At 43.0% G+C, this 26,954-nt stretch overlaps 2 protein-coding genes across 5 annotated transcripts in view; one reads left to right on the plus strand and one right to left on the minus strand.

The window, feature by feature from the left end:
* The window catches only part of CORO7 (coronin 7), a 125,771-nt gene extending 100,812 nt beyond the window's left edge, over positions 1–24,959 (minus strand). The window contains exons 1-5 of one of the 3 annotated variants that reach the window (XM_072603370.1): positions 23,871–24,959; positions 23,511–23,715; positions 14,545–20,530; positions 5,876–5,972; positions 5,053–5,127 (exon numbers count right to left, since the gene is read on the minus strand). In XM_072603370.1, the coding sequence (XP_072459471.1) occupies positions 5,053–5,127; positions 5,876–5,972; positions 14,545–14,604 (232 nt within the window). In that variant the 5' untranslated portion in view covers positions 14,605–20,530; positions 23,511–23,715; positions 23,871–24,959. Of the gene's footprint in view, positions 1–5,052; positions 5,128–5,875; positions 5,973–14,544 lie in introns of all 3 variants that reach the window. The other 2 variants (XM_072603376.1, XM_072603361.1) reach the window with 2 other exon arrangements.
* Positions 24,960–25,058: 99 nt separating this feature from the next.
* DNAJA3 (DnaJ heat shock protein family (Hsp40) member A3) overlaps positions 25,059–26,954 on the plus strand; it is a 46,266-nt gene continuing 44,370 nt past the window's right edge. For both annotated transcript variants that reach the window (XM_072603464.1, XM_072603470.1), the window contains exon 1: positions 25,059–25,322. In XM_072603464.1, coding sequence (XP_072459565.1) covers positions 25,112–25,322 — 211 coding nt within the window. In that variant the 5' untranslated portion in view covers positions 25,059–25,111. The remainder of the gene's footprint in view (positions 25,323–26,954) is intronic.

Here is a 26,954-nt window from a genome sequence, read left to right on the forward strand (position 1 = left end):
CAGGAGAAATTCATGCACAGCAACAACCACAGTGTATGAGAGTTTTTTCTGGTAGACTTAGATTTTTGTAATAACACAAGAACTTCTGACCAAAAAAAAAAAAAAATCCCAATGGAGGATCTCAAGGCAAAATGCCTGCCACACTCAGAGAGAGAAATATGGAAGTCACTCACATATTGTAGCAGATCATGTTTGTGTATGTGTATGTGTTTGTGTATCATGTTCTGATTTGTTATACGATTTCTTTCATTTATCCTAGTCTGACTACATAGCATGACTATAGTGAAAATATACTCAATAGGAAAGTATATGTAGAATCTATACAGAATTGTATGCAGTCGTGGGGAGGGAGGGGGGTAGTGGGGAGTAGGTGGGGAGGGATAAAATCGCAATTGTATGGCAGTGATTGTTAAACATTACAAAATAAAATAAAATAAAAAAAAAGAATACAAGTCATTCCCCAATTGATAAATGGTTAAAGGATATGAACAGGCAGTTTTCAGAGGAAGAAATTAAAGACATCTATAGTCATATGAAAAAATGCTCTAAATCACTATTGATTAGAGAGATGCAAATCAAAACACTTCTAAGGTACCACATCACATTTATCAGAATGGCTAACGACAAAACAGGAAGATGATAAATGTTGGAGAAGATGTGGGAGAGTTGGTACATTAATTCATTGTTGGTGGAGCTGTGAGCTGATCCAACCATTCTGGAGAGCAATTTGGAACTATGCCCAAAGGGCTACAAAAATGTGCATACACTTTGACCCAGAAATATCACTTCAAGGACTGTATCCCAAAGAGATCATAAAAATGGGAAAGGGTCCCACATGTACAAAAATATTTATAGCAGCTCTTTTTGTGGTGGCCAAGACTGGAAATTGAGGGAATGCCCATCAATTAGGGAATGGCTGAACAAGCCGTGGCATTTGAATGTAATGAAACACTATTGTGCTATAAGAAATGATGAGCAGGTAAACTTCAGAAAAACCTGGAAAGACTTATATGAACCGATGCTGAGTGAAATGAACAGAACCAGGAGAACATTATAAACAGTAACAGCCACAGTGTGAGGGCTGTTTCTGATCAACTCAGCCCTTCCTTCACAACAATGAAAGGACTTAAAACCTTCCCAAAGGACTCTTAAGGCAAAATGCCATCCACATCCATAGAAAGAACTATGGAATCAGAATGCAGAATGAAGCAGACTACTTTCTCTCGTGTTATGTTTTGTTTTGGTTTTTTCTCATGGTTTCTCTCATTCATTTTAATTCTTCTATGCAACATGACTAATGTGAAAATGTGTTTAATAAGAACGTATGTGTAGAACCTATATAAGATTGCATGCCATCTTGGGGAGGGAGGAAAGAGGGAGGGGGAGAAAATTTAAAACTTATGGAAGTGATTACTGAAAACTGAAAACAAATTAATAAAAAAAATCTCCTACATGCCTAGAACCATTTAAAGAACCACACATAGAGAGAACATATATAGAAGGCAAGCATCAGTTATAGATGTACATCAATGTTAATAGAATACTACTGCAGGAAGCAAAGAACAGGAAAATTTTAAAAAGCATGGGAAGATTTACAAAAACTGATATGGAGTGAAGAAAGCAGAACCAGGAAAATGAAAGACAAGATTAACAAGGTAAATGCAAAGAATGACAAAGAAACTGACTACTTTTTAATGACAATGACCACCATGCTTGGCCCTAAGGAAGAGAGAAGAAAACTGCATCTCTGCAAGGACTGTAGAACTGAAATACTGTATATGCTACGGGACTGGAGACTTGGAATACTGCTCATGTTATGGGACCATGGGCTTGGAATGTCGCACACTATTAAATTCAATGATTGCATTGATTTTTAATCAACTGCATCCCCCTTCAGCCCCTCTTTCTAATATATATTAGAATAAATATTATGCATTTGTTCTTAATTTTATTCCATTATTCTTTATCTTTTTAATCTTTAATGCAAGGGATGGCTTGCTGGGTAAGAGAAGGAAGAGGGATATACTTGGAAATATAAGTGACATAAAAACAAAAAAAAATCAAAAAACTTTTTAAGTGATAGGGCAGAACGCCAAGGAACAACAAAGCGGTCTGTTCTCCACCTAGCACTTCTAATCTACTTTACAAAACCTTAAAAGTTAGATGGGACTTCACCCAAGGGTTAGACTAGAACAGAGGCATTACCTCCAGCAGGTGGCTGCAAAAGTCCTAAGTGCCTCCTGAACCAGATTAAAATGTAATGGGAAATCCTTAACAAAAGAAACAAAAATATAACCCACCATAGATAATGTTAATATGTGGTTCTCTAAGTCAATATGTGGCTCCATTTAAGTTTGAATCCATTGGATCAGATGACCTATGTAGTTGTTCCTTTCAATTCTATGAGCCCTCCTCTGAGGCAAGATGACCATCGCCAGCACCCTGGAAATTCAGCTCCTGATTGAACACTTCCAGTCCGGTGCCCTTATTCCACAAAACTATGAAGATTTCTGCCTAACGTGTCACAACAGCTGCCCTCTTGGTTGATACTTGTTCAGTCTTGTAATGGGGGTGGGGTGAGGTAAAAACTGGACTCTTCCCTTAGGAGGTAACTCAGGGGAACACTAAGACTGGGCTCTTGGTTCTGGGGCACTTCTTCCTACCTCGGGGGCACTGGACAGTGAGTATGTAGATACCTTGTAGTAAAGGAGAGCTACAAAGAACCATATTTAAAAGGCTGCTAAGCTCTGTTTCCCTTGGGTCTCTCACAGTGAGTTTCAGGAGATACCTTGGGCTGCTTTTTGGGAGGGCACAGGACCTTTAGTGTCCATGGGACTAGTGGTATAGAACTGATGTTTCTGCTGCCCTTGAGGCACCTGAAGACAGGACAGTAGATAGTAGATGTGGAGGAAGTTTTTGAGTGATGATGGATGTCAAGAGATTTAGTTTCATGCAGAATGGGGATAAAAGTATTATATTTCTCCAGGTATCTTCTGTATAACACCCCTGAAGCAGCTCTTAGTTATCTCACATCGTGGTGACTGCTGTGCATGCTGCCATCTGTGTCTGGGACAGAGGCTGTGCCGAGGTACTTGGGAAGCCCAGGATTTCAGCTCTTTCCCTTTAATTGGTTCTTTAGTACTATGGCTTCTAGTCATGGGTGAGCTGGGGAGGGGAGCTTGGATCCAGTAAACATCCTTGATCAGTCAGGGAATTCATTTATCAAACAGCCACTGAGCATAAAGGGGGAAGACTGTAGTAAACCCTGGATTTAGCTTCCACTTGTGATGCCATGATCACAAACTGAAAAGCTCTCAGTTTTCTATGTCACAGAACACTGGCCAACTGGTGTCACTGTCTCTTTCACTCACCCCCAGGGACCCTGTCTTAGCTCCTCCACCCACACAAATCCATTTCCCCCTCTAAGTTGGCCAGCATAATTTCCTCATCGGTGAGAGGAGGGGATGTAAACACCTCTAACGACCCCATTCAGCCCTAACATTTCATAGTCTACATTCTAAGGTCCGTTATAGGGCTAATGATCTATGAACCTTCCCCTAAACTAACAAATCATACTCATGGGTAGAATGCCAATGGCATTTGGTGAGGTCTTGGTGAACTCAGAAAAATCCAAAGAGAAAGCACATATCCTTTACAAAGCAGTACTCCTGATCACAGCAAATTCCCAAGATGAACAACCTCTAGACTAACGGAAAAAATAATCTCTCCCTCTGAGCACTCAGGGTACTTTGTTTATATCTGAGGTCCCTGAATGTGGTTGGTTTCTTTTATTTTGAATATTGCTAAACTGTATTTCAATATAATTGATTTCCTTTATAATCCTATATATTTTGATTTATGCATTTAAAAACATTAATTATTCTGAGAAAGGGCACAAAGATTTCATCAGGCTGCCAAGGTTTCTACATTCCTTATGCACCGACCACATCCTACTCTGCATTGTACTGTTCAGCTTCTCTATCAACCCCATTTCAATTCCCCCTGCCCCATACCTACAGTGAATTCTGTTTCTTCATGAGGGCAGAGACCTGTTCTATTCATCTCTACATCCCCAGATGTAGCCTTGTATAGCACAGGCCCTCAATAAACATTTCCTGAATGTAGGAATCAAAGACTGTTAACAAGCACATCCACACCCCCACAGACCTCCACAGACCCCCACAGATTTAGCAGGGACCAATGCTTAGTCCCTATCGCGATGCATGAACAAGGCTACTGCAAGTTCAGGATTGTTAGCACAGCTGCTATAACCCAAAGAAAACATGGGCCAGGCCAAATTGAGCATGCACAGAACAAGTCATTTGGCTGGAGCTGGAGCTGGGCCAGGATGAAGAATTCCACCCGTACAGAAGTTGTTACTGCTGCTGTTGCTGCTGCCAAAAATCCTTTGAAGCCATCTTAGCCAGAGCCCTCTGGTCCAGCCCCATCTCAGCGTTACCTTGCTTGGGAAACAAAATAGGTAGCCTAGAATTTATTCCACTTGACCCTTGACAAGCTATGAGTAATCTGGCAAGACATTTTTCCTCTGCGGTGGAGTCAAGGCTTCAGAAGAGGAAGCCACAATTGGTGCAGAGTCAAGGGCCAGGTAGCCAATGGGCAAAGACTGGGTCCATGAAATTTCTCCCAAGGGGGGTAGGTATGCGTATCTCTATTCCTTGGCCCTAAAGCCAGTGGTGATCTTCTGTACCTGCTATCCCACCCCCACTTCTGTCCTCAGCAGAATTCCCAATTTCCCTAATCAGAAAGCCCCTTGGGTCAGGGATTGCTTCCTGTGTAGTCTTTATAGGCTTAGCACCTTACAAACTTAATTAATGATTGCTGGATTGGAAAGGTAGTAGCAAGCATGGATGTCAGCAAGCCTAGTTAAGTATTGAACAGAAGGAAAGGTAAAGCTGAATGCTGCTTCATTTTGTCTCTGTATCTCTATCACTCAGCATAATTCCTCGTATAAGGTAAGCAGTTTTTCAACTGAATGAGAAACAGCGTAAAAAGAAAATAGCAGGTATGCCCTAGACAAAAGGAGTTACTTACCCGAATGGCAACCCAGATATGCCACATTTCTCTTGTTTTTGCCCTGACTTTCCAGGGGCACAACACCCAGGGTGCCTGTTAAGAGAATGAATTGACATGGATTTCCAATTTAGTAAGAACTAACTATGTCCCCTACCTAGATCCCCACAATCCCAGTGGAACCCAGATACATGCCTCAATGAGGGAAGCTCCCTACAGGAAAGGCACAGACCAAAGAATAACAGTCTCAACCTTAAATAAGAGGTCCTTTGGATTCTACCCCAAGCTCAACCTGGATCTTAGCTTGGTTCCTGTTAACTATAATAGTCAAAATATAAGTTATTAAATGTCACAGCCCTGGGGTGATAAGACTGGATTAAGTGACTCCACTAAAATGCAAAGAACATAATACTTGCTACCCAACTATCTGGGTAACTCCAGACAAGTTCCTTTGCCTCACTGCAACTAAGATGTCTCAAATCTTAGACATCTGGAGGACTAGACTACAGGATCCTGAGGATGTATCAGGTCTGGACACTGTTCCAGCTATCACTGAGAAAAGAAGCTGTCAATTTGCAGTTTCTGAGGCGTGTAAACTCTCCCCCACTCTGCTTTCATGTTCATCCCACCCTTGATAAACCCCAACACTCCAAAGAATCTTTCCATGACACAGCTGTAGGATGGAGAAAAACAAGGAAAAAAAGCAGGCAGATAAAGCTAAGCTCTCCTTCTTCTCCTAACTAGGAGTCCAGAAGATATAGCCCTTTCTTCTTCTTCCCAGTTCTCTCCTCTGTCTCTCCACTCTAGCCAGTCCACACCTCTCATTCCAACCTGGCCCTCATACCTGGTCGATCAGTGTTAAACACAATCAAGCTACAGCTTGACTTGATGTGGTTCCCACAGGACGAAGCTGTTCCCGCTCGAATGTCACTGATCCAGGCCTGGAAGTAAGGAATGAGAGAAGAATGGTAGTGATGGAAAAACTTGGCAATATCCCTAGAGGGAATGCGTAGGGACCTATGTTTATGTACAGGACTAGAACCCAAAAGGAAAGAGTAGTGGGGTACCTTCAGAGGACCTGGATTCGAATCATTCAATCTCTCCAGGCTTCAGGTATTTTATCTATGAAATGAAGAGGCTAGACCAAATGACTTATACAAGTCCATTCGAGTTTCTTATTTCTGATGCATGATTAGCTCCCTTGTCCCAAATATTACCCTACCCAAGTACCAAAGGATCTAAAATTGAACCTTTAGAGATGTCTTCCTCTTGTTAAAGATCAGGCCTCTCCCTGACATAGTTTGGAAGGATTACACACTAATCCTGGTACAAATTTACATATAATACCTCTGCCTGAGCAAAAAAGAATAATGTTAAGAACCCTGAGGTCCTAAGGAGATGGAGGAGAAAAGACCTAAAAGGAAAGGAGAAATACTCCAAAAGGGGAGATAAGGATGTTTTTCACAATCTGGCCTGCGGCTGGCGAAGGGAGGAGAAACCTGTACATGCAAGCCAAAGGGCAAGAAAAGCAGAGATCAGCTGAAACCTGGGGGCCTGAGACAGTTCTTTGAAGTCATGGCTCTTCCCTAACATTAGTGTTTTTAGAACTTTAGAATTAGAATTTTACATGTGGTATTGGAGACCTGCAAAAAATTGCTTGGGTTTTTTGTTGGTGTTGCTGGGAAAGAGGAGTTCAGAAGTGGTGTGAGCTATGATTCAATCTGTAGAAATCCTTGTTATTACCGAGGGCCAAAGGCAATACCGTTCCCCCAACTCCCACCCCACCCCCGGGGGCTAAACAAGGTCAGAAAGAATAAAAGGAAAGATCTCTAATAATAATAAAAAATAATAATTGACATTTATGTAATGTTTCTATATTCATAAAGCACTGATACAAAAACTCCATGAAGTAAGTTTAATTATTAAAATATTCATTTTGCAGGTGAGGAAACCTGAGCTCCCCAAAGTTAAGTGACTGATCTATGTGACACCCCTAAGTAGTAGAGTTGCCCCAGCCAAGCCTATCAGCATGATTATACCTCACTCCCCTCATATAATCTACTCTATGTTCCAGCACATTTCATCCCTCACCTCAGTGCCTTTGTTCATGTTATTCTGATCTCCACTGACCCTTAAACCCCGATTTCCCCTCAAGGCGCTATTCAAGTGCAGCATCCCTCAATAGGTTTTTCCTAGTCTGTAGTTTGTTAGTGTCCACTCCCCTTCATTAAAATTACTGAATCTGGAGGGGAATTTACTGGGTATTTACTTATCAGTGAACTACTTCATCCCAGCAAAGCAAGCTCCTTAATTAAGGAGCACTGGTTTCTAATGACTTGAGGTCCAGGCCTCTTTCCTCTACACTACAAGTAAACTCTACCCCTTTGTAATTTGACAATCTGTATCTTCTTTTATTTCATGCTGTTTCCCCCTTAATTTGCTAGTAAAGTTTTGCTTTAAAAAAACAGTATCTCAGTAAGACTGAAGGAAAATGATTTTCTTCTTTGACTAGGCCAGGAAAGTGAGAAAAAAATCTAGATGTTCCAGAGGCTAGGAAGAAATAAGCAGCAGAGAATAACAATAATGACAGCAGCTAGCATTTACAGTTCTGTAAGACTTACAAAGCATTTTGCATACCATATTCCACTGTTTTGGTGAATCTGAGCTTGAGAGCAAGGAAGGATCGTGAAAGAGTGACAGGTAGGGGAAGGGGGAAGAGGGGAGACCCTCAAGAATGTTTCTTTACAGATTAAATTTTGGGTCATGGGTCTGACTACTAACGTTACACTGAAGAATTCACTTCCCATTTTTCAAATGGAAAAGTAGAAGAAGGCGACAGAGAATTTCAGCTTTCCTGATCTTGCCGCACTGGGATACTAAAACTTAGAACTATCAGAAGTAATATTCCTGAAGTCCCTCACACAGAGAACACAGCTAGGAGATGTGACAACCACTCACTCTTAGAAACCTGCACATTCACCAAAATTCAAGATGCTAAAAACCCAGAGGAATGAATCAACAAACTGGATGTTTGGACACAAATGGAAATGATGAGCACAAATGATGGCTTTTGGTACTCATATATGGAAATGATCAATAGCATTTGATGAATCTGCCCTCATCATGCTAAGCAAAAAGAGATCCTGATTAAATCAATATAAACATCATCTGAATCTTTTCTTCCAGTAACGCCAAAGTACCTTCTGCTGACTAAAAAATAAGCACTCCAAATTTCCCAGTCCATCCTACCAGCCTGGGTTACAGAACCTTCTCTTGATTTCCATGAACAACCTTCACTTTACCTGGTCATGGAGGCATCACTGGGCCTGGAGTCAAGAACCTGGCCTCAGACACTTATTAGCTGTGTGACTCCGATAAAGTCCCTTAATCTGCCTGCCTCAGTTTTCTCCACTGTAAAAATGGGGATAATAATAATTTCGATCTCATAGGATCATCATGAGGATCAAACGAGATGCTGTTTGTAAAGATCTTGGCCCAGCATCTGACACAATTCCCCCAGAAGTCCCCGCAAGCTACCAGGCTATTATTTCACATCCTGACTTCACTGACAAACTCTTGACACCGGGTATATGACTAACTCAAATGCTAAATGTCAATTTAATGTCAAACTCAAATAGAAATAAAGGCCACCAAACCATACAGAAAGAACTCCATGGGTGCACGTCAACTTAGAATTAGACATATTATTATGATCTTGGTTTTACTGCATTTTGATTTATTTTTCCCAATTAAATTTTAATCTGGTTTGGGCTATACCTGGGAGTGTTTGACATCTCTGCTGAAGACCATGCCCACCACTTATGACTTCTTTTTGCAAGTACAGATGAGAAGCAGAATCCAATTCCCTGTTTCTTAGCCTTTAATACTTCAGGGATTTTGCTCGAGCTGCTCACCTTGTAGTTCTATACCTTGTGCCAGACTACAGAACCTCTAGCCATGCAATCAATCTAGAAGTACCTACGACGTTCTGGGGACACCCTCATGGAGTTCATATTTCTATCCGTGGAAGACGGCAGGAGCACATATAAGAACATCTATAAAAAACAGAAGGGCAGTTGTTGGGGGTGAGGGAAGGAGGCAGCAGCTGAGAGGCTGGAATCCGGGAGGGCTTCATGTGGGTGGCCCTTGAATTGTGTTTTGGAAGCAAGAAGAGATTCTGAGAAGCAGAGGTGAGAAGGAAGTACTCCAGAGAGAGCCAAAGGAGGGAGACAAAGGAGTGCCAAGGTATAAAAACGGAAGACAGACGGTCGAACTGGACCACAGAATTCAGGAAGGGGAATAATGAGATTGGAAAGGTAGGTTAGGGCTAGTGTGGGAAGAGCTTTAAAAGTCAGATGGAGGAGTATATAGCTAATCCTAGATGCAGAAGGAAGCCATTAAAGTTTATTGCATAGGGGAGTCACATGATCAGACATGTAGAAAAATAACATTAGTAGCAAGTGGAAGGTGGATAGGAAAGGGGAGAGATTTGAGGCAGAGAAACCAATTAGAAGGCTACTGTAATACACCATGAAAGAGGTGATGAGAGTCTCAAGTAAGGCAGAGGTCAGGTGACCAAAGACAAAAGGACAGATAGGACACACACCTTGGAAGCAGAATGGGCAAAACTTAGAAAATGATTGGATACGGGGAGAGGAGGTAGGAGGGAGGTGGCACAGTGGATACAGCACTGCCCCTGGAGTCAGGAGGAATCAAATTCAAATCCGGCCTCAGACACTTACTAGTTGTGTGACCCTGGGCCAATCACTTAAAGTGATTTGCTTAAGTTTCCTCATCAGTAAAATAAGCTGGAGAAGGAAATGGCAAACCATTCTAATATCTTTGCCAAGAAAACCTCAAATGGGGTCATGAAGCGTTGGACACGACTGAAATTACTGAGCAACACCAAAAACGACTAAAATGAACAACAACAATATAAGCACACAAATAAGGTCATTTTGCTACAGGCAAAAAAAGACATCCAGATGAGGTGCTGTGAAGTATACGAGCAGGGAGAGAAGAGACAACCTGGAGAGTTCAGGTAGGCAATTAGGACAGTAAAGGGCCTGGAGATCAAGCTAGAGATCATTGGAGGGAAGAAACATTTGGGAATGTTAATCCCAGGGAAGAGAAGACTTAGGGGGGATGTTAGCTATGTGCAAGTACATGAAGCATTGTCAAGAGCTTCAAAGGGAATTAGATTTGTTTGGCTTGATCCCAGACAACAAAATTAGGTGTAACAAGGAGAAGATGGAGAAAAACAAATCTAGTCTTTACAGAATGAAAAACTTCCTAAGAATGAGAACACATCCAGAAGCCTGAAGTGGAAAGGCTGCCTGGGGAGGTGCCTGGTTTCTCCTCAGTAGAGCCCTTCCAACAAAAGGGCTGGAAAATAGGTCCAGTATGTTGTACAGGAATTCTTGTTCTGGGAACAGGTTGAACTGGAAGGCCACTGAGGTCGCTTCCAAATCAGATTCTGTGAGAGATCATTTTCATCCCTGGCAGTCAAGGAATCTGAGAAGACTTCAGGAAACAGGTGGCACCTGCACTAGGCCTTTGGAGAGAGAGAATGTCAATAAGTGCAGATGCCACTAGGGAAGCACAGTCCAAGAATGAGCAGATATACAGAAGCAGAAGAGGGCAAGACAAGCTCAGGAATTAGTTAGGAAGCCAACTGTGTTCAAAACATAACTTTGTTGTAAGTATAAAGTGTATGGAAAAGGATTAATGTGAATTAGGACTGGAATCTGGTTGTAGCCAGATTATAGAGAGCCTTAAATATCAGGTTAGATTTTGCACTTTATCCTTACTGTAAGGTTCTGAGCAGAAAGTGACATGATCCAACCTATGTATTAGGAAGATATTTCTGGCAACAACGCAGAGAATCAGCTAGGAATCTTTTGCAATAGCATAAGTGAGAGATAAAGTGAGGGTCTGAATGAGGGAAGTGAGGGTGGGATTGGAGAGGAGGGAACTTAGATAAGAGAGATACTGCTAAAACAGACATCACAGAACTTGGGGACTAATGCAATGTAGGAAGTAAGGGAACAGAAAGTGTCAAAGATGATTAAGATTTTGAGCTTGAGTGATGGTGAAGATGGTGAAAAAGAAATGGAATTTGAGAGGAAAGGAAGGTTTTAGGAGGAAGATGAATAAAGTTTTAGCTATATTATATTTGATATACAGGGTAAGTACTTAATAAGTACATGTTCATCAAATGGTGTCAGGAAATCCAGGTGAAGATGATTTTAGCTGGGACTTGTGGTAGGATGTGCAGATGTATCAGTCATCAGCACATAGATAATTGCAAAGCAATGGGTGTGGATGTACTTGACAAGAGGTAGAAAAGGAGAAGAGAAGAAGGCTGAGGGCAGGGCCTACACTTAGGTGAGCATGGAAACAGAGAAGGAATGAGAAAACCCAGGAGAGAGCAGTGTCATCAAAATCAGAGGAGAAAGTAGCAAGAAGGAGGGGGTGGTCAGCAGTAACAAATGCCACAGCTAGAACAAGAAGGCTGAGAAAAGGCCACTGGATTTAACATTTAAGAAGTTTCCAAGATCTCAGATAACGAAGTTTTCTGTCAAGGACTGGGGTAAGGAAGTAGAGGTAACCAGTGTAGGCTATTTTTCTCTAGACTCAACAGCGACAGGGAAGAGAAAGGTAAGGGGTGGGTGGGGTTAGCAAGATCAAAGGAAGACTGGATGTTCCTTTGTTTTGTTTTCTTTTAGGCTAAGGGAGACCTGAGCATGTTTACAGGTGGAGGGCAAGGTCACTTCATGACAGTGAACAATAACCAGTCCCCTTCGAGGCAAGGTCTCAGGAGCAGATTTGGAGAGGGTCAAATCAAGGACACAAGGAGAAGGCTTAATCTTGACAAGAAGCCTTCCCCTGAGATTAGAGGGAAATAGGAGAGTTTAAGGATAGAGATAAATAAATGCTGAGATGAAAGTGAGTGAAGATGAAGGGACTCAGGACAGATAGCTTCAGTCTTCTCAGTAAAGTAGATTTCTACCACATAGCTCCAGTTCAAACATTCCCAACTGCCTGCTGGACAGCTCTCTCCATTTCCTGCCATGCCATTATCGAAAACTGAATTCAAATTTCCTCCCTAAATCTGCCGCTCCTTATAACTTCCTTATTTCTTCTGACAACGTCACAAATCACCCAGTCACCCAAGTTCAATGCAAATTTCATATCCTTTCACTTTCATTCTCATCAATCTAATTTACTGTTCTTATTTTTTTCTGACCTATACTGTTGTTATCTGGGAATGGAGATGACCTCATAATTTCTATTATATCAATATGTATATGTGTCATCCCTTTATTAGAGTATAAGCTCCTTAAGGACAGAGACTATCATTCTCTCCCCCTCAAAATTTGTACCTCCTACTTCATTAATACAGTGTTTTGTAAATATGTTGATGAGAATATTCTCAGAGGCAGTATGGTACTGTGGAAAAAAGTCCTGGATCTGTAATGAGGATATGAATTAAAATCTAACCACCATACTGTGTGATCTTGGATAAATCACTTAACTTCTCTGGTCCTCAGTTTCCTCATCTGTAAAATGAGAATGCTGGAATAGATGACTTTTAATGTACCTTTCAGTTCTAAATCTGTGGTCCCATGATCCTTCCTATGGTATAAATTGCAACCACATTCTTCACCCTATACAACTTACGTATTTTCATTAACCGTGCACATAGGCTGTCTGTCTGCTTCGAAGGGGACTGGTTACTGCTCACTGTCACAAAGTGACTGGCACACCATCCTCTATGATCACATACAGCTCAGTCCTGATTAGGGCAAATAATGAATCCCTTGAAGAGGTTGTGTTCTTTGAATTCACACTATTCAAAGTAATAATTCAGTATGGTTTCAGTTCAGTGGAAACATACAGGGCAAATTAAAATAATTCAACAACTCCAGAGGAATTCCTTATTTGTACTAATTGGGACCTGGCTATATATTTCCATCCATGGCACAAGCACTGTACCTACCAGCTCTCTAGTGAGGACAATGAAACCAGAATATCTCTGTGTATTGGTCATAGCAGAAAGGAAAAAAAGGACTTCCCAAGAGTAACCAGGTCTCCAGTACACAATCTCTTTAATGTTGCTGATCTGACAGCTTAAAACCTGAGATCAGCAATTTCTCTGTTCAAACTGGTCAAGACTCTACAGACTGCATTAAAAATTTCCTTCCCATTCTCTTCCTAGAGTCAGGAAGAAAAGCTCTAGCTATGGAAGTAGAGACATATAAGAACCTTTCCAGGGCAGGTAAAGCAGCAAACTACTGCCAAGAGAAACCTCTAAGCCAGGGAAGAGGTTATGCAAACACTAAGAAAAAGAGGCAGCGGAAACGCGGGGAGCACAACCTCTGACAGAGGGCTTCACATTTTAATTCAAATAACCCAGATACAGAGGCATTAAGTGCTTCTCCAGAAGAGGACCACATTTCAAGATAGCAAACGCCACAAAAATCTCCCCAACTCTGATTCTCACTGCACTGGAGCAAAGCTGAATAAGGGGGACAGGAGGCTATGAAGTCAAATAAAAAAAACAATACACCAAAGTCTGAATTGAGGAAGCAAAACCGGAAGATACTGCAGGCTACAAGGGAAGCTTGAGATCTTCCTTCACCCAACAAGGTGGGGGGAAGGGGCAGAGAAAGGGGACAGATGGGGATCCCAAATCCTTCTGCCACCTCTTGAACATAATGCAGCATGATTTATTTTGGGTTCCAATCACTCTTGGTTACCCAAGTTTTCTATGACAAAAGACCTAGTAGGAATGACAGGTCAGCAAGGCAAAAGTCAAAGCAACACTTTTCTTTCTCCCTCAAGCGACGGCGCTGTTCCTTAGTGTCAGTGGGCGATAAACGAAGGCTAGTCCGGCAGCCTGAGGTCAGTCTTTGCCTAAACTCACGGGGCACTTACAAACCACTCCTTTCCCCCCCAAAAACCCACCCCTGGGATGGAGATGGTAAAAGCACAGTATTATTCTCGCTTTGGAAATAGGAAAATTGAGACCCAGGGAAACACAGGAGCTTGCCTGCTCTAGGTCAGGGCTTCAGCTTGGGACCAGACAGCTGGACTCTGCCCGGACGGCAGAGATGAGAGAGGGCCGGAGAGGAAGGAGCCGAGAAGACGCTGCAATGAACGAGGAGGGAGGGAAAGACAACAGGATGGGTGGAGTGCAGGAGAGGCGCTTCAGGTGAGCCGGAGCCTCCCCGGGATGCAGGGCTGCCCAGCCCCCAGGCGAGGATGCTGGTCTTCCTCCGGGAGCCCCAGCCCCCTGCACGCGAGGGGATGCAGAGGAACGGCCATAACAGGGGCAGAGGGCGGGGGAGGGGGGGACACCGGGGCCCTAATCGGATCCTCTCCATACAACGAGGCGACTCTCGAGCCGCATCTCGACTCCCCTCCGCCCCGGACGCTCCGGGCTAGGCTCCGCACTCGCGGCTGCCCGCCCTCCCTCCCGCGCTGCCTCTTCCGGAGCGATGAACTTACCTCCTTCCGAGGCGGCCGGGCCTCGGTGTGTCGGAATTTGGACACCTTGAAGCGGTTCATAGCGCGGCGGAGGCTGCGGCGGAGCCGGCTCTCAGGTGCACCTCGAGCAGAGGCGGAGGCGGCGGCAGCGGCAACTCGAGAGCCGAGGAACCTATCTCCACCCCCCACTCAGACCCCGCCGCACGCCGCCCGTGGCCACGCCCTCACCATGCTGTCAGCCAATCCTCGCCTCCTTCGCTTTGCCGGACCACGCCCCCGGATCCTCTTCTTCCGTACCGGCCTCTGGGGGCCTACCTTCCTACCAATCGTTATCCATCCGCCCCATTAGGCCCCGCCCCGAGTCCTCACTGAGTGGCGGGGCCCCCCGGCGGCGGCAAGGAGTTGGAGAGAGGGGTGGGGGCTGGGAGAAGAGCAAAAGATCACGTGCGGATGCTGCGCTGGGCCTCCGCCCTCGGGTCTCGGGCGGAGGAGGGGGCGTCTCTCGCCTCTCGGTGGCGGTTGGTGGGTGGGGGTGGCTCTTCTCCCGGAAGACGCGGCCGGGGCCTCTTCCCTTGTGGATCGGTCTTAGAGTGTAGTGATTTACAACCTCCATTCAATTACACGAGCACTAATTGAGCTCAAAGACAAAATGGAAAACAAACCAAAAAAAATTTTGTTACACCATTCCCTGCCCTCAACGGGCTTACACTCCCCTGGGTAATGCAACTGTAGCCACATAAGTTTATACTATGTAACTGAATCCGGGAGCGCCAGAGCGGAGGAGACCGGCAGCGAGCCGGGACTGGTGAAAGGGAGTCTGCAAGCGCAGGTGTAGCTGAGCGAGCCTGGGAGGTCCCCTAACCTCTCTGACCGCGGGCTGGGGCCCCGCCGTCCCTAAACCGCCTACTCCTTTAAATCTGTAATCTTACCATCAGTAAAGGGCTTGGAGAAAGCTAGGGATTCCAAGAGGCCAGAGGATGAAGGGAGAGAGGAGCCCAAACAACCCTCCAGCCCTAAACATTTCAGCGAGTGGAGGAGCGTACTATGGCTCAGGTTGTCCACTAATTGTCATGGAGGACCCCAAAGAGGTTACTCAACATTCCCTGAGCTATGTATTGTAGATGATGGAGGAGATAGGGAAATAAAGTTAGGGTTCCACAATCTCATGGAGCTTAGTTTAGCAATGATATCCCATTCCCCCAGTAATTTACAAATTACTAAGTATTTCAGCTCTGAAAGGAATGATGTACAAACATCCTCATTTTTACAGATAAGAAAACTGAGGCAGAGACCAAGTTATTTGATCCGTAATAATTGCTAAATGATTCTCTATCTCGATCCCAAATGAATTTGTTCAACCGGCTCTCTCCTGCCTCAATTGCTTCCAACTCTTCCACCTGGGGGTTTTCTGAGAAAATGAAGACCATTATCTGTGAAGTCCTTCTTTCTCTTCATCCAAAGTCTGCACTGCTATAGGTCCCCAACAACCATACCATCCATCTTCATCTTCTCCCTACTAGTTCCTTCTTGCTACCGGCATACACTCGCCCAAGTTTTTTAAGAAAAAAACCCCAAAAGCCACCAATCCCCTCAAGTTACTATCTCCTACCTTTCCTCCCTTTCTGAACCAAACTTCTAGAAAAACCTTTCTATGTTCATTACCTGCACTTCTGCTTGCTTCTTAGTCCTTTGAAATCAGGTTTCCAACCTCATCCCTCAGATGACACTACTGTCTCTTACCAGTATCTTTCGTTGTAAGATCTGCTGGCGTTTTCTTAATTTTCATAATTTCTGGCTTCCCTGTAATTTGACAGTCTTGACCATCCTTTCCTTCTGTAATATATTTTTTTCCCTGTTCCTCAATCTCTTTTGCTAGATCATCTTCCGTAGAATGTCCCCTAACTTTAGTGTATCCCAAGGCACCTCTTTTCTTGGTAACCTCATAAAATCCTATGGGTTCAGTTACTGCCTCTATATCAGTGGTTTTAAACTCTCCCATGAGCTTAAGAAGTTAGGGAATTTTAACTGCCTAATTTTTTAGTTGGACATTTCAAAGTGAATGTACTGTTCAGTCATTTCAATCATTTCAGTCATTTCAATCATCTCAATTATCTCATTATCTTTCCCCTTAAATCCATACCTCTTCTGAACTTTTCCTTCTTTGGTTGAGAATAGCACTATTTCTTTGGTCACCCAGGTTTGTAACCTCAACTCTTCACTTTCCCTTACCTCATTTACTTAACCAGTTGCCAAATCTTATTTCTACTCCCACAATATCTCTTGCATCTGTCCCCTTCTCTCTAGATGGCTGTCACTCCTAGGTCAGGCCCTCATTACCTTGCATCTGAATTCTGCCTTAAGTCTCTTTCTAGTCCAAATCATCTTTATACAGTTACTAAAGTAATTTGCCTAAAAGTGTAGGTCTGACCAAAAATGCTTGATAGACTCAGGAATTCTTAACCTGGGGTTCATGACCCAATGGTCTATGGATAGACAGATTACATCTTTATTTTCACTGTCTCTAGTGGAAATGTAGCATTTCCTTCAGTTATTGAAAAATATTTCGAGGATTCCTTAGGCTTCATCAGACTGTCAAAGGTGTCCATAATACAAAAGAGTTAAGAATCCTGGCTCTAATTGCCTTTAGGATCCAATATAGACTGTCTGGCTTTTAACACCCTTCATAATCTGGTCCCAGTCTACCTGTCCAATCTTTTTTATACATTTCTTCCCTTTCTGTACTCTTGTGGTCAAGTCAGACTATCCTTGCAATTGCTCATACACAGCACTCCATTTCCTTTATACCTGGGTACTTGTCCCCTATGCCTAGAATTCACTCCCTTTTCACTTATGCATTTTTAAATTTCCTTCAAAATTTAGCTAAAGTGCCACCTTATGCATGAATCCTTTCCTGATTCACCCCCCTCCCACTAGCTTTTAGTGCTATCCTTACCAAATTCATCCAAATTGCCAATACTGCCTTGTATTTATTTAGTGCATTTTTATATACGTTATGTGATGTCTCCCCCCAGAGGGCAAGGATCATTTCATTTTTGTTTGTTTTCCCAGCTTAATAAATGCTGCGTGGTTTGATTGTGGTGCAACTTAGTCTCAAACTCAAGATATTTGACTCCCAGTTCCATGTTATATAGGAAATAAAACAAAATATTGTAACTTCAGAAGATGAACGTAATTGATTAGAGAGATGAAAATCAAAACAACTCTGAGGTACCACATCACATCTATCAGAGTGGCTAACATGACAAAACAGGAAGATGATAAATGTTGGAGAAGATGTGGGAGAGTTGGAACACTAATTCATTGCTGGTAGAGCTGTGATCTAACCATTCTGGAGAGCAATTTGGAACTATGCCCAAAGGGCTACAAAAACGTGCATACCCTTTGACCCAGTAATATCACTTCTAGGACTGTATCCCAGAGAGATCATAAAAATGGGAAAGGGTCCCACATGTACAAAAATATAGCAGCTCTTTTTGTGGTGACCAAGAACTGGAAATCAAGGGAATGCCCATCAATTGGGGAATGACTGAACAAGTTGTGGCATATGAATATAATGGAATACTATTGCGCTATAAGAAATGAGGAACAGTTGGACTTCAGAAAAACCTGGAAAGACTTACATGAACTGACGGTGAGTGAAATGAGCAGAACCAGGAGAACATTATACACAGTAACAGCCACAGCGTGAGAGGACTGTTTCAGATAGACTAAGCCCTTCACAGCAATACAAGGACATAAAACATCCCCAAAGGACGTGAGGCAAAATGTCATCTACATGCAGGGAAAAAACTATGGAATCAGAATGCAGAATCAAGCAGACTACTTTCTCTTGTGTTGTTTCGTTTTTTTTTCTCATGGTTTCTTCCATTCATTTTAATTTTTCTATGCAACATGACTAATGTGAAAATGTGTTTAATAAGAATGTATATGTAGAACCCATATAAGATTGCATGCTGTCTTGGGGAGGTAGTAGAGAGGGAGGGGGAGAAAATTTAAGACTTATGGAAGTGATTGTTGAAAACTGAAAACAAATAATTAAATTAAAAAAAAGATAAACATAAAGGGTTATGGGATTAGATGAGAATGAAATCCCTTTCAAATGAAGTGATGAAAGAGGCAGCATTTGAATTGGGTCACCACTTCATTGGATGTATTGACATTGGGCCATATTGGGAAATCAGTGACAAATCACAGGCACAGAAAAAGTCAGTGACCTGTGATCTCATACATCCTAGAGACCTAGAGTCTGGATCCTGTGAATTATGTCCTACCTTAAACTGACCTTCCAAAAAGGATTTTCTCACGTTGCAGGGCCCTCTTGAACTGTACTTTGAAAACTTAGTGCCAGAAGGAAACACAAACAGGACAGCTTTAAAAGTTAAAATTTATTACATACTGAAATGGAAAAGCAAACTATACATAAGAGATATGTGGCTTCACATACCCAAATAAAACCTCTGTCTTGATTCCATGGCACTTGTTTTTTGCTTAGGAATGTTGGAACTTGTGTTCCAGTGAAACTAAGAGGCCACACTAGAAACAGGACTGTGATCCTGATGTAGGGAATGCATGGTGATAGATGTGAAACTTTCCTAAGGTGTTATTGCTAATTTCAACTTCAGCTGAAATCTTTTTCGACCAAGAAGCAGCTAGTCAATCAAAAAGTCTAACAGGCATTTCAAACTAATAGTCATGTGCCTGCTGGAGCTCAAGGTGGGGACTGGATAGATCCCAGGTAGCTAGATGGTATAATGCTGGATTTGGAATCAGTAACACCTGATTTTAAATCCTGCCTCAAACACTAATTCTCTGGCCCTGGGGTACATCACTTAACCTCATCTGCAAAATAGGAATAACAACAGCACCTACCTGAGGGATGTATTATGAGAATCAAATGAGAAAACATGTAAACAAATAGCTTGTTGCAAATCTTAGAGTGCTAATTCATAAAGTAAAACCTGGAAGTTGTGTCAAATTCCTTATTCTGGACAGTTTAGCATGTCATATTTAACTGAAGAGAGAGATACAGGTAAATGATGGTACTGACAGAAACACATCCTGATTTCTTAGTAATAGGCTCAAGGGAAATACACCTCCATCACCCTTTTATCTTCCTTTATTCATTAAGCATTTATTAAATGCTTACTATTGAAGAGAGAAGAACATTGTGCTAGGTGCTGGGAGAGATATAAAGATAAATAAGACACAGTTTCCTTCTCTCAGGAAGCTTCCAATTTAGTAAGGGCTATAAGACACAAATGAATGCTAACTTAGTCCAGGTCTGAATCTCAAGGACCAAAAACACATTTCTATTCTATCTCTAAATACTAGGTTGACTGATAATGTTCAAACCATTGATGTTATGCACATATCTACGAATGAAATTTTTAAAAATAACATTTTAAAATGGGGAAAGCAAGGGGTTGAATATTGTATATCAGTTTATAAATACAGAAATCTTCAATTATCCTCTAACTGCACAATAATGTAGCTTGCAATAACATTCACTGACAAATCTTCCCTTCACTGAATTATTTTCTTCCTTATATTTGTATAGTGTTTTATAATTTCCAAAGTACTTTTACCATACTGGATCTCATTTGAGTCTTAGAACCTATGAGGTTTAGCAGAAGCAGTTGGCTCTAAGATATTAATGGGTGAGTCCGGTGGCAGAATCTGATCTAAAATCAGGACTTCCAAGTTCAGAGTACTAACTAACTCAACATGATCCCCAGGTCTCTCTCTACTTTGAGCAAATTACTTAATTGTAGACCAGAATCCTTTGTTTTTACCAACTCATGAAGTTTCTTAAACAGATACTCAGGAGGCTGCCAGAACTTGGCTTACAAACAGGAAAATAACCAGGATAATGGGGTTATGTATTTGATGATTTCATCGTTGCCCCAAGTCACACCTCAAACGACTCTGTTCCTCAGGAGGCTCTATGCAAAGTGACAATATCCAGGAGCACATATACTATAGACCTCTTGGAGTTTTGCCAGGAGAGATAGGCAAAGGAAAGATGGGGAAGAAAAAAAGAGAGGTGATCAGAACACACATTTGAGAAATTCTCAACCAAACATTACTATTATTGCTTCTTAAGTGAATTTCTCAAGGACTTGGAGTGAGGACTCTTCTGCCCTCTGTACCATTGTGGAACTAAATTAATGTCACCAAGAGAGCTAAAAAGATGGGGACCAGATGCATTTTTCATCTATGCTGGAAGAAGTAGCAGTCATGAAGACCCAAAACTGTGCAATTAACTCAATCTGCAATTGATGAGTTTCCAGAAGTATGGTCATTTGTAGCAAATAGGTCATCCTTCTTTTTTCCTCTTGGTGTGCTGAGTCCTTCTTCCAGACCCCTGTACATTTTGCCCCTGCCCTTGAACCAACTCACATTTAGATACTCTACAAGACTATATAGACACCTTCAGGTCAAGGAAGCTTTAAGGGTCCAATGGACTGTAAAGAGTTGCTAGCAAAATAATGAATTATAATAAAGGGGGCAAATATGTGCACATAAATTACTTTCATTCCATTGGGGTACAACATCTGAAATTATCTTTTTAAGGGTTGCCAAATTTTAGATCACATTCAACTCAACAAACATTTATTTTGCTTGGTACTAAGGAAGACACAAAGATCATCGGAACATGAACTTACAATGTAGTAGAGAAGGAACCACATACAACCACAAAACAAAACAGAACAAGATAAACACATAGGAAAGCTGTAAATCATGTGCTATGAAGGTCCAAGGAAGAATGTTTTCCATCTTGCAAAAGGCTTCCCAGAGGAGATGGGACCTGAGTTAAGATTTATAGGATTTGGAACTGGACTTAAGTATAAAATTCTCAATTCAACAAACATTTATTAAACATCTTCTTATGCAAGGCACTGAATTATACACAGATAAAAATAAAAAACCAAAACAAAGCAACCATCTATAATGGGGATTCAGTATGTACAAAGATAAGTAAGCAGAAAGTAATTCTCTTTAGCCCCTGAGAGCAGAACTCTAAGTAATGGATGGAATAGCAATCAATGGAAGAGAGACAGGTTCAGACTCAATAGAAAAATCTTCCTAAGAAGTAGGGTTAAGGTAGTAGTAGATGGCGTACAGGATCAAGTGCTGGACTTAAGAGTCAGAAGACCTGAGTTTCAATCCTGCTGTGAAATTTTTCTAGCTGTGTGATGGTAAATCTTTTAATGTCTCTCCAACCAAGTTTCCTCAGTTTTAAAATGGAGTAATAAAAAAACTCTGTTTTATAGGGTCGTAAAAATCAGATTTGATAATATAAATGGACTCTTACTGAGCCTAAGTGACAAATATGAATACAAAGAAGCAAAGAAAGATTTACATGTTCCAATGCAGAATGAAACAACATAACACTATCACTACAACTATATAAATGGAAAGAACAACAACAAAAAAAATCAAAAGTGAATACTGCAAAATTACAAATAACAAGCATGGCCCCAAAGAAGAGAAAGGATAAGACACTCTCACTCCATTCCTTTGTAGAGGTTGGAGGTCCACAAGTATAGTTAATTGTATACATTTTCATTTTTTTCTATGTATTAATTTTCGCTGATTTTTTCCCTGCCTCTGTTTTTCTCTTATTTGTTATATGGAAGGGGGTGGAGGTGTAGATTCTGGGAGAAATTCTGGTAACACAGAAAAACAAAATATACCAATACATATTTATTTTTTAAAATTGTGATAATACATGTGAAGTGCTTTATTAGCTATTATAATTAGCTGTCCCAAAGTGGATAAGTTACCTTGGAAGATAGCAAGTTCCCCTTTGAAGTAAATGCTGGATGACCAATTGTCAGCTATATTGTAGAGAGGATTGTTATTTAGATTTGGGCTGGACTTGATGGCCTCTGAGGTCCCTTGCAACTCTGAGATAATGTGATTTAGTTTGCTGGACATTGTTTATTTGGGAGTAAGGCTACTTTTCTTCTACAATTATTTTGTTTTTAAAATAATTTTTTAAATTGTTTTTTAAAATTATTTTTATTGGTTCCCTTTATAAATGATGTCAATTTCCAATTACACCCTCCTATGCCCTCACCCAATAAACAATTTCTTATAACAAATAATAACAAAATGAAAAAAAAAATGTAGTTCAGCAAAACTAACCAACACATCAACCCTACCTGACGGTATATGCAATATTTCACATCCATAGTCAATAAAGGGAGGCAAGTACATTTTCTCAGCTCTTCTCTGGAGCCAAGCATGGTTATTAATTACACAACACTGAGTTTTCTTTTTTGTTCTTTCTATTTACATTTTTGTGGATTTTTTTTCATATTCATGTTTTCATGAATTTTTCATGCTCATTCTTCCTTATGTTGAAAAAATACTCATGTATTCAAAGCTTTTCAGCCAATTCTCACTTAATTTCTAGTTCTTTACTATCACAAAAAATTTGGCAATGGCTAGTTTGTCATCTATTGGCCCTTTCTATCTTGGACCTCCTTGAGGTATATGCTTAATGATATTTCTGGGTTAAAAGGTGGGGACATCTTAGCTGCTTTTGTAACATAATTCCAAATTACTTTCCAAAATGGTTGGACCAACTCCACTAAAATGTAAAGCTAAGTCCTGATGAATGCAAATGATGAATCATATAAATAGTTGAATATATTTGAATTTACACTATTCCAAGATAAAATTATGTAAAATATGTTAACTGATTCCAGCCCAATTGAAATATGAAGTTAGAATTTGAATAAGCCAACTGCTTCACAATATCCATTCATTATTCATACTAACAGGGACCAACTTGCATTTTATACATACCTTATCATATCCTGTCCAATGATGGCTATTTCCATCATTCATCATCTTTGCTAATTCAGTTAGAATTCGGTAGAATTTAATATAGCATACCATGCCCCCTTAAAGATCCAGAGAGGAGGTCAGGGGGGCAAAGGAACTAGTGTACTTACGTTATCCTAGAAGCACATGGAAGTCTCCTATCAAAACCCATCCCTCTTTAGCTTTAGACTGGGGCTTGTGCCAACAGAAGAGAATGAGAGCCTGGCATTGGATCAGGTCAATGTCTCTGGACTCCACTGCGTTTGGGACAGACATCAGGCAGGAGGCAGTTCAGGCAGGCAGAATCTTGGAGACAGGAGGCTGCGCTGGGATTCACTGCAAAGCAGAAAGCAACTAGGAGAGCCCAGAGAAGAAACCAAAATAGACTCAAACTTAGAGCCGTCTGGTTCACCTTCTGTCTTTCTGCAAGGTCAGATGGGGCTCCCTACCTCCCACTTACACCTATGTGCATACACATTCCTGACACATACATGTTCACAGGTGGGTACGGGAGCTCCTGAGGGTCCTCAGAGGTGGGGTCTGCACAGGTCCAGGAAAGTTGAGTCAGGACAGACCCACGCTGTGCATACACACAGACACTGAGATGAGCTTTTGACCTGCCAGCTTTCCCCTACCAGAGCGCAGGTCTCTTGGGGTCAGGGCAGGTACATCAGATCTGAGGGTCAGTAAAGGGAGTTGTGTCTATCCCACAGGAAGCCCAGGCGTTTTTTCACATTTTCACATTCATTCCTGTGGATCTGACTGGATCAAACCAGTCAGTCCCAAAGAAAATCGAAAAATGTTAGGTAATAGACTCCGATTGCGGGACGAAGCATGTGGGCAGAGAGATACGTACAAAAGAACAGAACCTGGTGGGAGGGCAGAGGTCAAAGGTGGCTTCACAAAGGAGGCAGATTCCGAGACAGGATCTGTTCTGTCAAACTTGGCCTCTGTCCGAAGGCCGAACCCAAGGACCTAGAAGCCCCCAGGTAGCCTCGAGGCCGCAGGTCCCTTGGCCCTGCCCCGAAACAACATGCTCACAATTCTAGGAGAATTTCGCCATTTACAAACTGTTCCCGTTGCCAGAGCTGTGGGACGTGGGTGGTTTTATAGAAGCGGAAAGAAGCTCCAGAGGGGAGGCGACTTGCCCAAGACCACGCGGCCCTGCAACCCTCGAACCCTCGTCCCCCCAAGCCCACTGACGGAACAGTAATGCTCGAGCCCAGGAGGTCCGCCCGGCGAGGCTGGGGGTTCAAGTTTGCTTGTGGAACGGAGTAGAAAGCCTGGAACCTGAGACCAGCAAGTAACGGCGAAGACCGTGACCGCCTCTCAGGGTCACACTGAGGGGTAGGGCGCTTTGCTCCCTGGGATCCGTTCAGCGAGTTCACCGTAAGGCACTCTGGGAGATGTAGTTCCGCTAGTAGCGGCGCGATCAAATTCATTTTAGCCCAAGTTACGTGTAGCCCTCGCCTCTACTACAAAATCCCTGATCAAGGCCATCTTCCCAGTAGGTTTCTACGCAATTCCTAGTCTCAGTTTTGACCTCCCCGTTAAGGAATGAGTCATGCGTGCGCAACATAAACTGCTCCTTAATGCGCGTTCTGGTATTTCTCGCGGGAAAGGCAACAGTTGCATTCCTGGAATTGCGCATGCGCACGCGCACGCCCCTCCCCCTTTTCCCGGCGAGTCGTTCTAAGGCCGGCTCGCGCAGGCGCTGCGTCCCCAAGCCAAGATGGCGGCGAGGTGTTCCTCACGCTGGCTGTGGCTGGCAGTGGGGACCCCCCGGCTGCCGGCTGCTGCGGGGAAAGGGGCTCGGGTATCCTGGGAGGGCACCGTAGCGGTCTCTCTGGGTCGTAGGCTGAGCCAGGCAGCCATCTCGCCTCGTTTGGGAGTCTGCGCGTCAGGGAGACTCCTGACGTTGACACCCAGCGTCAGCCTCTCAGGTGAGGGGAGGCGTCGGCGCCGGGTCTGGAGGGCGAGGGAGCGACCTAGGGCGAAGTCACCCTCGCTTGGTCGGGACAAGTCGGGGAGGTGGGACCTGGCCACCGTGGGGCCCGGGGCCGTGTCCGAGGGAGCCGGCTGGGGGAGGGGAAGCGTGGCCCGGGCCCGCCTGAATGAGCCCGGGAGGCGGCGCCGGCTGTCAGCGTGTGACGGGGAGCCCGGAGTGGCGAGAGCGAGCGAGGGCCGCCCCTCGGAGCAGCCGGGGTGCGCCTCGGGCCCTCCTCTGGAGCGGGCGACCTTCCCCTGCGGGAGTGCGCCGGCGTCTCCCCAGGGAGCAGCGGCGTGGGGCCGGAGGAGGCGAACCGCAGCCTTTGGTCAGAAACGGCCGGTCCGGGAAGCGGGCCCCGAGGCTTCCCTTGGTTCCGGGGCCCTGAGTAGATCTAATGGAATAACGCGTATGAAGCCCACCAGGAGCCCTACAGCTCGGTATAGAAGCGAACTGTTACTGTGACGTTAGCCCACAGTGTCTGCCCCCACCACGTGTGCCTAGGCTTAGAGCGAAGTGAGCACGCAGAGGTAGCCAGTGGGAGAGTCAGGATTTGAACTTGAGGTCCTTTGACTCCAATAAGTTAGTAAACATTGCTTACTTTGTGCCAAGAACTGTGCCAAGAGCTGGAGTCACAAAGAAAGGAAAAAAAACCAGATCCTACCTCCAGGACGCTCACAATGTAATGGTATTAACTGGTTCTCTTCCACTGTGAGCCTGTGATCCATGATGGGAACCTGATTTTTCCTGTACATGTTTCTGCTTCTAGTCTCTAGCATACGGTTTCCTAAATCAGCCCAGAGTGTGTGTGTGTGTGTGTGTGTGTGTGTGTTAAACACACACACAGATACACACACGGAACACTTTATATTCTTTTTGCTGTTCAGTACTGGATGTAGAAGATGCTTGGTTTTTGTTGTGATGAGCATATCTCATATCTTTATATGGTGCTTCCCAATTTATAAGGGTGCTTCTCTTGGAACAACATTATGAACTGTAATTATCCCTGTTTCATTGATGGGCAAGATGAAATAATGTATGTAAAAGTACTTTGTAACTTTTTTTACACTGCATAGTTCTCAGTCAGTGCCCATAGTTACAAGGCTAGTAGGTGGCAGTGTCACTCTTAACTCAGGCCTTCTGACTGTACATAAAGCACTCCGCTCTGTACTAGGTATACAAACGGGAAGCAACAGAACCCTTGGAAATTGGCAGGCTTACAGTCTGATGGAGAAGCTAAGATATAAACCCCCCAAATCGTGACACAATGGACAGTAATAAAATAGCTAGCACTTATATAGTGCCTACTTTGTGCTATATACTATGTTAAGTACTTTACAGGTATCTTATTTTACAATTGAAGAAACTGAGGGAAACTGGTGAAGTGATTTTACCCAAGGTAGCTTAGCTAATCTGAAGCTGAATTTGACCTTTTCTTCCAGACTACAGCTCTGAGCTAAGAGGCATGAGGTATTGCTCTCATAGGGAAAAACATTGCTTTGGGGAGTTATGGAAGATATGGTGAAGGAGGCCTCTCTGCATCTTTTCAGGGACTTGTCAAGATTTTTGGCAAGTGGAAATGTGGAGG

Source organism: Notamacropus eugenii, chromosome 1, assembly GCF_028372415.1.
Source record: "Notamacropus eugenii isolate mMacEug1 chromosome 1, mMacEug1.pri_v2, whole genome shotgun sequence".
In the NCBI taxonomy this organism is placed as follows: Eukaryota; Metazoa; Chordata; class Mammalia; order Diprotodontia; family Macropodidae; genus Notamacropus; species Notamacropus eugenii.